This window comes from Chenopodium quinoa, unplaced genomic scaffold, assembly GCF_001683475.1.
Source record: "Chenopodium quinoa cultivar QQ74 unplaced genomic scaffold, ASM168347v1, whole genome shotgun sequence".
Lineage (NCBI taxonomy): Eukaryota > Viridiplantae > Streptophyta > Magnoliopsida > Caryophyllales > Amaranthaceae > Chenopodium > Chenopodium quinoa.
In genome coordinates this window covers 1,977,844-1,987,517 of record NW_018743212.1, presented here as the reverse complement: position 1 = coordinate 1,987,517, position 9,674 = coordinate 1,977,844, and the positions used below count along the sequence as shown (strand labels likewise).

The 9,674-nt window shown below is 33.7% G+C and overlaps 1 protein-coding gene across 4 annotated transcripts; it reads right to left on the bottom strand.

Moving 5' to 3' along the window:
* Positions 1 to 9,174, bottom strand: LOC110734351 (serine/threonine-protein kinase tricorner-like). 4 transcript variants are annotated; one of them, XR_002513798.1, is made up of 16 exons: positions 8,896 to 9,173; positions 8,162 to 8,249; positions 7,843 to 8,072; positions 7,082 to 7,256; positions 6,017 to 6,100; positions 5,258 to 5,499; positions 4,949 to 5,165; positions 4,632 to 4,711; positions 3,779 to 3,863; positions 3,536 to 3,667; positions 3,316 to 3,429; positions 3,178 to 3,225; positions 2,759 to 2,843; positions 2,215 to 2,271; positions 1,472 to 1,595; positions 1,286 to 1,372 (listed from the first exon to the last, which is right to left on the bottom strand). XR_002513798.1 is itself a non-coding variant. In XM_021914481.1 (15 exons), the coding sequence occupies exons 3-15, from the start codon at positions 8,067 to 8,069 to the stop codon at positions 250 to 252; spliced, it is 1,629 nt and encodes a 542-aa protein (XP_021770173.1). In that variant the 5' UTR covers positions 8,070 to 8,072; positions 8,162 to 8,249; positions 8,896 to 9,174; the 3' UTR covers positions 1 to 249. The 4 variants fall into 4 exon arrangements, 3 of the variants coding, with proteins under 3 accessions (XP_021770173.1, XP_021770172.1, XP_021770174.1); XM_021914481.1 differs by lacking the exons at positions 1,286 to 1,372; positions 1,472 to 1,595 and adding an exon at positions 1 to 332 and having other exon boundaries at positions 8,896 to 9,174; XM_021914480.1 differs by lacking the exon at positions 1,472 to 1,595 and having other exon boundaries at positions 881 to 1,372; positions 8,896 to 9,172.
* Between the last annotated feature and the right edge of the window lie 500 nt (positions 9,175 to 9,674).

Below are 9,674 nucleotides of genomic sequence, written 5' to 3'. Positions count from 1 at the left end.
AGATTATTGTAGAACACGATTTTAATAATTGATTATCCAGTCAAATTAATCTAAAGGGGATGAATTTTGTGGTTGAAAACAGGGATGGGGGGGGGGTGGTTGGTTACAATTTGCTAATACAAGTAAATAAGCAATACATAAAAAATATTCAGAATCAATGATTTTGTGTTAAAATTATGTGTACATAAGTTCAAAGTTTTCAAGCTAGCACACATGTTGATCTTTATGCAATATTGTCACTTGTAGCTATCACCGTGAATGTCCCGATCCTCCATCCGTCTCAAAATCATAGATACACGTACTATTTTGAGATCGGAAACTTGTCATATTTTCTACAAACAACAAGTAGATTGTGGTTATATTCCTAAAGCACCCCACTTATATGAGGGGGAGTATGGTTGTATACAAAATACACTTATCTCTTAAAAGAGATTAAATTAGGTGCATGAAGGGACATCGTTAGGGTTATCTAAATATTAGGATGGTTTTTTGGAAAGAAAAAAAGGGTGAGAGGGTGAGACTCCACTCAAAGGGAGAAGTGTGGGAAGAGATATGTCATATTGGGCATTTTAGTGAAATCACAATGAAACCTATTTTGGAGACTGATGTCTGTAACAATTAAATTCTGACAAGACAAATAATAGTAGTCTAGTAAAACTTTTGGTCACGTGGTCAGAATAACTGTACAATCCAAAATTTCCAAACCGAATATAATATGTCGCATTCCTTGGCCTTTATGGTTATATCCTATTCAAGACTTCTAATCAAGAAACTAGTTGAATGAAAAGTTTAGTGAAGAACAATTCCTTACATAGTAACAAGAAACATGAACCTTATTGCAATCATATAGGTCGCACATCTGAGCTGAACATTGGGGAAATGAATCGGAAAACTACAGAAATTTATCTCTCATTAACCAAGGGAAACCCAAATGCTTAACACAAGCAATACATTTGTACAAGATACAGGTTTTACGGTACAAAGGTTGGAACAAAAAGAATGGGGCATCAGTAATCAACAAATAGTATTCACTTTACAGTTTAGTTGGGTTACTTTGGGGGAAAATTTTACAGTAATGAAATTGGAATCAGGAGCGAGATCGAAAATTAGCTAGTGATAAGATTCACCTATGCCTTCAAATGTATTTCAATTGTTGTAATGCAACAGGGATAATTATAAACTGACCAGATCTATCATAGGTCAGATATTCCTTGGTCACCTAATGCTTGAAGTATTTAGGAAAACTTTGATGGGGGAGTATCGGTTTGAACTGGGGACACTTCTAATTGAGGAGGCAAGAGATTCAAAAAACTCCCATTAACAGATTGATCACCACTGGTTGCTGCTTCTGATGTATCTGATGACTCGTCCTCTGGCACAAAGAAGCAACATGTGAAAAAAAAACCCCGACTAGTCACCTATTGGTGTATGATCAAATAACTCCAACCAAAAAGATTTGAGACAGATGAACCTCTATATAGCCGTCTCAAATGAGAAAGAAAAAAAATCCAGAAAAAAGACCAAATCAATTTCATTCCTGCTACCATCGGATTAAACAGTTCCTTTTGCTTTGAATGTCTCACTTCGATCATCAACTAATAGAAAAGAAGCATAAGTAGAAGGCTTATCCAAGAATAAGCTATTCATCAACTTCACCTCTTTAAGATCGATATATTCAAAAAGTACAGGCATCCATGTAACCAAAGGAATGAGAATATTTATGGGAGAGCTATCAAAATGAAAAAGATGGTATATTAGTAGTAGTATATATTTTCTCCTTAGGGCTGAAAGCATAATGGTGGGAGCACACAGCTGTGAGCAGTTGAAAGAAACAAAACAATCTTGCTAAACTTTCATATGCAACCAATCATGGCGATATGCAATTGCAACTAAAGCTTGATATGTCACATAAAAAATGATAATAAAATGGGAGGAGAAAAAAAAGGAAAAAAAATGTGAGGTTTCAGCAAGGAATACTATGTGAAGGAATCTGCTGAAACAACACCCATGAAGAGAAACCAAGTCTACAAGCTCTTCCAAGAATATTGGTTTAGCAGTTGCAGGAGCAAAGCAACATTTTTACAAAACTTCAAAGGAGGTTTCACAACATCTAGGCTTCTTGGCCAAGATCGCAGGGAACTAGATAACGCAAAATGCAGATAGGAATAAATGAAACACAAACTCAAGACAAAAACCCCAGAGGTACAAACTTACCAAAGAGTGACTTGATTGACGGCCTCTTAGGCTTGTTGTCTTTCTTCTTCAATTCAGCTGCAAGTAGCCACCAGAATACCAAGGTCAAGAGTATTAGACAATGCAGTACAATATTGTATTGTGGTAGAGAGGCCTCAGAAAAAGACCCAATGAAGCGACAATGATACAAACGTCTACAACTTCAACAACATTTATTTTCACGATTAATATTGTTCTATTAATACTGTCATTCGAATTTAAATATCCTGCTATGCATGAAAAGCCATTAGGACAGTCACAGTGAAACACAAATTTTTACTCCATGCATGGAAAGCCACTAGGAGAGTCACAGTGAAACAGGAATTTTTACTCTGGGACAGTGACGAGGTAGAACACTTAATGTTAATAAGTGTTGATGGAACATTAAAACTCAATAGATCCTTTTACAGAAGTATAATCAGATTCATGCGATCTCAGCCAGTCATTTTCAAATACAAAACATGATTCCAGACATTGACACAACTGTTAAAAAAACAGAGTAGGAGAGGAGCAAGAGCAAGAATACCAATGCCTGGAACTTGATAATCATTCACAATTTCGAAGTTCTTGTAAGTGTAGCCCACAAAATTTAGGTCCTTGGATGAAAGCATCTGTAGAAAGGCCATAATAACGAGAGAAAAATTAAGATAAGAAACAGAAATACCAGGACAAAGAAGGAAACAGAGAGCATACAATATGAAAATGCAGAGATAGAGAAAAAGAAAAAAATATAAGAAAACAGATTAATCGACGAAGCAGAAAATGAAATATTTGTAATTTAAGAGCTTCCCCTGTTTAGAAAACTAAGCTAATCCATAGTAGTCTAGCTAATATGTTTATAACCAGAGATACAGAGCAAGAACATAATCATTTTACTGCATGAAGTATTATTATGACACCAAAAACACCAAAACATAAAAGAAGACTAAAAGTACAGCAAATTACCTTTCTCCATGGACCTTGCTTTGATGTTGATTGGGATGAAAAGTCAGCCTGCATATACCACAAAAACTGTAAGTATATCAATCTATAAATGGAAAATAGTTGTAGAATTTCAGTATCACTACAAAGAGGTGAGAGCACCTCATCAAACTTCTCAAAATTCTGTGTGTCTAACTCATCATTGACTTCAGGGAGGAAAGCAGCTTCCATTTGGTATATTCTATCCCAATCAATACCATCGAACCATGGATGAACCTAATATTATAGTTTATAGAGATATAGAAGAAAAGGATTAGCTTCTTATTTAAGAAATCTATTTAGATCTCCTAAAGAACCAAGAATAACACAGACCATACAACACCTTTATTTCATTAGCACCATTTGACCCAAGTCTCTGATTAACATTACACAACAGTTTACCAATGAGATCTTTAGCCTCTGGAGATATTTTTGCTTCCTCAGGGAACTTTAAATGAGTTCTCCAGTTTACTATCTGCAAAACGTGGAAAGACCTATAAACCACCTCTTGCATAATCAATCGATTACTCCATCAGTTTACAACGGTTATATCAGCATTGGTTACTGAAAAGGAAAAAAAAATTACCTTCCTACATGTTGTCATGGGATCATCTGAGTAAAAAGGTGGATATCCAACAAGCATTTCAAACATTATTGCCCCGAGTGACCACCTGTAGAATAATAAATATACATTTTCAGAAGGCAACAATTGTTATAAAGGTACAATCAACAAGGCTAGTTACACAGACCTTCATTACAAGTTACCAAAAACAAAGGCATGAGATCATATCTATGTAAAAAAAAAAAAAAAAAAAAAAAAAAAAGCGGCCAAGTATGTTACATGTATTGCAGTGAACCATATTATTCAAATTGAAGTGATTCAAATGTATAAATTAACTAAAATATATTGGTAATTTGATATGGAAAACAAATGTCCAGGTCAGCCATCAGAAGAGTTTCAAATAGATCTTAATCCCCAAAGTTTATAACTTACCACCTTACTAAGCTCATAATTTGTAACCTCTAAATTGTGGCTTGACTGACTTCACTTTGTGAGCTCCCACGTTTTCAAGTACGACTAAATTTCAAAAATCTTAATTCTTCAGCATATATAGCACGTAATGTGGGTATTAATTAAAAATGTTATTCTTAATTTTAGACTTTTTCAAGTATCCTACTCGGAAGTAGCAACTTTTCCCCTCTAAAGGATGCAGTGTTTTTTTTTTTTTTTTTTTTTTTTTTTTTTTTTTTTTTTTTTTATCAGATCATGGAGATGGTAATAACAATTATTAAGCCAACAGCCAAAACTTAAAAATGGAATGTTTTTATCCTATTGACACGGAGAATAATCCAGATTTAGGCAGTATAGTTTTTAGCACCACCAGAATTCAGATTCGTTTCCTTAAGTTGCCAACAGAAGAAAAAGTTATATTACTCACCAATCACATTCCATTCCATAACCCTTCTTCAATAGAACTTCTGGAGCTATATAATCTGGTGTGCCAACAGTAGAATAAGCCTGCACATCATCAATAAATCAGCATCATAAGACAGAGAACAAAGCATAAAAAAGGCCCAATAATTTCTCACATATTACATAAAAATAGAGCTAACAAAGAGTTCATACATAATATTTGTACCCATGAAAGAAAAAATATGAATCGCTAACTAAGTTATTTCTAGCTGCACACTCCAAGGAGATAATGCTTCAAACACAGGTAATACAATATCTTCCAGCAAAAAAATGTGAACATACAAGCATCCGCCGATTCTTCTGCCAATGTTGAAGTTGCTCCTGCTGTGTACGTCTGGGCTTTGTAGAGCCATCATCAGTTGACGAATTCCCGTTTCCACTCTGGACTTCAAAATCCTTTTCTTCAAGGGTACTGCAGTCTAATGGTTTACAAAGTCCAAAGTCTGACAGTCTCAAGTGCCCAAATTTATCAAGCAGCAAGTTATCAGGTTTAATGTCTCTGCCAAAATTGTACTTATAGGTTAATCAGATGTGCGCCATGCAATATCATTACAGCAATCAATATATCCAAATAAAAAGTCAATAACAAACCTATGAATGTAATTATGTTTGTGGATAGATTCAATGGCCAAAACAGTCTCTGCAACATAAAATCGTGCCTCATCCTCGGTCAATGTATCCTTCCTCATGAGTAAAGTCATCATATCACCACCAGGAAGATACTCCATAATGAGATACAAGTATTCCTCATCTTGAAAAGAACAATAAAGCTTAACAATGCAATTGCTGTCAACTTCTGCAAGAAGATTCCTTTCAGCTTTTACATGTTCAACCTACAATTACACGGCAATTGGCAATGAAATCAGTAAATAAACATGGTATATACTAAGTATAGGATTTTTCAGCTCAGCTAATCAACTAATGTAGTGCCATACACAAAAAAATTAATTATAAGTTATTATATTAAAATTTACAAAAATAAAGCTATTAGTCTTTCTTCTCGTTTGTTAACAAAGAATATTATGTTCTGATTTGTGCTGCATAGATGAATGTCAGTTCATTTTGTTTTATAGGATAAGGAAAGGTTTGAGTAATATCATGTGTGACGTAGTTTCCATAACTAAGCACCCATACAATATTAGATATCTAAAGCAACATAAACAAACAACTATAATTCATGTACTTTACTCGAAAAGGATGCTTGACATGCAAAAAAGAAACCAAGTGTTAATATAGGAACAGACCAACATTTCCTCCGACCAAAACCCTTTTCCCATGAAGTTGCAAAATATCAACAAAAAAGCACAACTAGAAATAACAGTTGACAGAAACAAATAGAGATAGTCGTACCTGCCCTCGTCGAAGCATCTCTGACTTTTTGAGCTTTTTCATAGCATATACATGATCTGTTGTCTTTTCCCTACATATCCTGACCTGCCCCACATAATTTTGACCAATTAACTAAGCACTGACAGGCTACAGCAGAAATGCAACCAATAAAAAGGGGTACAATCACAAAAGATATTTCTTCAAAATAATCAAATACGAGGACCTAAAGTCCCAGACCAACAATCCAAAAAAAAAAAGCTAGTTTGTGACACCAAAAGTGACTAAAAACCTACATTTTCTAGACAAAGCACCTCTATAAAATAAGACACTCTGGAAAAATTTAATGATTTGCTAGTTGTCCACGAATTCAAGAAAATGAGGAATTAACACATTGGCCAAGGTTGATATTAAAAAGAGTCTTTTATGTCCAAAGTTTCCTCTGCCAAAAAAAAAAAATTAAAGTAGTATCCCCAAACCTCTTCTTTTGTAATCAAAGAGAAGGGCGAGAAAAATCTAAGAATATAAGTAGAAAGAAATAAGGCGTAATGTCAGTAACCCCTTCAAAGGCCATTCTAACAGACCCTTATCCTCCATATATCCCCATTAAAACCTACCTATTTAAGGAAACCAACACTATCCTATTCTATAGTGATGTGACCAGCTTTAAATAGCTCTAACCTGGGCCTACCCAATAAAACATAACTACATCACCCTTCATTAATCATAATTATAGGCCTTTGTCAGCTAGGTAGTGTTACTCTCCCCATTTGGAAAAGGTGCACAAGGGAAGAGGCAATATTTGCACAGTGAGCTATTATTATAGTGATGTTGCAGAGGATGCTCCAATTTGGTAGAAAAATAAGAACACTTACTGTTTACATAAGTACATATTGAGTTGCCAAAAAATTAAAAAAAAATTATAAAAAAATAAAAAAATCTATTATAATGCACAGAAATGTTCACTAACGTGGTCTGCAGACTGCAGACATAAAATGAGGGTCCATGGCAAGGGAGTGAATGCCATCAAATACTAACAGAGGAAAGAAACCATGTTTGAGAAAATTAAACAAATCAAAAATTACATACCTCACCAAATGCACCCTTTCCAATCATTGTCAACAGCTCAAAATCATCAGCACCCATTTTATGCCTTTGGAGGCGCATGTACTCAGTCTCTTTCTTCTCCAAAAACTTTAATAAGTTGTTCTGATCTTCCTCAGACACATCAGCATCAGCCAACTTCCTTTCTAGTACACTCCGACTGGTCACAAATAGCAAGTGGTATAAATCAAGTTAAGCTTCAAAGTGAATTATATTGAATTTTAAATGAATCCGTAATCAACTTTGCACACATGGACCACATCCCTCACAATGATGCAATCACATCCACAGAGGCAATATATGACACTAGTTATCTATATAAGCAGACAAGGAAAGAATAACATAAAAGTTGATTACTACCTTCATATTCCTCATCAGAAATGGAAGTAAAACTACACAAGGAAACATGAAATATGCGAATGTAGTATATAATAAATATAGCTGATAGAAAATCAAAGCACAGTGATCATGCATTAACTCCTGTCACATAGAATTTCCAAAAATTAATTAGTTCTCTAATAATTTAAAAATGTCTCAGTGACGTTTATAGTACTTTATGCAATGGGTGCCAAATTCCTTCAAAAAAAAAAATACAACAGGTGCCATATTGCTTACTAAGTTGCACTGAGATAATCAAGATTTTGATCAATCATTAAAAGTCAACCTTCTCTTAAATTCAATTATCCCAATTCCCAAGTTCTAAATCAGCAAAACGATCACTTATTATTAAAGTTCTCGAAGCATACCGCTCCTTCCTTTCTTGCAAATTCTTCATTTGCTCCTTGTAGTGTTTCTCAATATATTGCTTTGCTGCCGCAACCCTCTGTTGTGTAACATTTGACGGCGTTTCATCATCTGATGTTGGGGCAGACACTTCCTTACCTCCCAACATCCCGGAATCCTTCTTTTTTGATGCAGATCTCAACTTATCACGTGGCTGCAACTTATGAAACCAACTCTTGGCCGAATCCATACCCTTCATTGGGAAAAAGAAATTATTCAGTGATCTCCTGAATTTTTCAGGGTTTGCATAATCAATGATTCAAAATACTTTAAAATACCCACCAATATCACCTCATCTGCAACTATTGAAGAACATCAATCCAACTTCATTTTGCAAAGCATACTATCTCAGATTCAAATTTCAATAACCCTGCAACATGAATACAGAAACCATTTATATAGAGAGAATTATACATTAAACAAGATTCAAACATACTTTAACTCAAAACATGCACAAAAAATCACACCTTTTCACTATCTTATTGTAACATTTCCCAATTGCAATTACATTTAACCAAATCTAACCAATTTAACTTCATAAGAAGGAAGAATAAAACAAAGAATTCACAAAATCATTAATGTGTAAGTCAAAATGTAATACCTAGATACAACAAACTCCTGCCAATTGCAAATAAATAAATTGTTTCCATAATATCATTAATCGAAAAGGGGGTAAATTGAGGAAACCTTAATCAATTTGATCTAATTTTCTGTTTTCAATAAAATCCAATCAGTCGAAATACTAACTCTATGAAATTCATTCAACAACCATAATACAAGATCAAAATCTCAATAACACGAACATTAATTAATGATTATAATCATGATTAAAAAAAGAAAATTAAAAATTGCCTCAACCCGGGAAAATTTCAATTGAATAAATTAAACACGACAAACAATTCAGCAACATCAAATTGATCATCATATCAATTACAAAAACCCTAGATTGATTGAAATTGAAAATTTACAATAAAAAATCGGGCAAAAGATCAAATCCAAAGAATGTGGAAGAGTACCGTGAAGAATTTCGCAGACCGAAGAGAAGTAGCGGTGATCGTCGGCCCGCGAAAATCTCAGAAAATTGAATTGCAGAAAATTAAATAGAAAAAAAAAAGGATGAAAATGAGAAGAAGAAAGAAAAAAACAAAAGATGTTTTCAGAAGAGCGAAGAATTCGGAAGGGATGACCACGATAGCTTGAGAGTCCTCGTTGCCCGCATGATCTTTCTTTCTCTCTCCTCTTCTCTTCTCTTCTTCTTACTTTCAACTTTAGTATTTATTTTGGTATTTTGGGGGGAAATTTATAGATTATGAATTTATGATTGTATGTTAATATTTATATACTCTATAATATATACTAGTATATGACAAATGTATAAAGTTGGAAATGATCACCCAATGAAAGTGGTTATTGTCTTTTCATCTTATAAACTTTATAAAAATTAATTGTTATATGATTAGAGAGAGGGGTAGATTACACTAACTTTATCGGTTTGTATGTAAAATTATACTTGACAAATATAATGGATTTAAAAATGGAATGTGTTTGTCTGGATGAAACTATCAACAATTGACCAAGATAATATTATGATGCATATAACAAGGGTTATGTGAACACGTGTAATGCACATTCATAAGATTTAGATGTTTGCATCATGACTTTAATGAGCATGTATATGTATGTTATAGGTTTATATTGCGTTTTAACACCCGTTATAAAATTGAGTTTTTACATTTATCAGAGAAAAATTAAAAGGTAATTGTAATATCAATTATTGTGTTAAATTAATTTATGT

Bases quoted from the DNA above. Each gene is read 5' to 3' on its own strand.
- LOC110734351 (XM_021914480.1), bottom strand. From the start codon at position 8,069: ATGGATTCGGCCAAGAGTTGGTTTCATAAGTTGCAGCCACGTGATAAG. The intron at 6,101-7,081 runs GTATGTAATTTT...TATGTGGGGCAG, and splicing joins GAAAGGGTGCATTTGGTGAG to GTCAGGATATGTAGGGAAAA. The intron at 3,226-3,315 runs GTGCTCTCACCT...TGGTATATGCAG, and splicing joins ATTTTGAGAAGTTTGATGAG to GCTGACTTTTCATCCCAATC.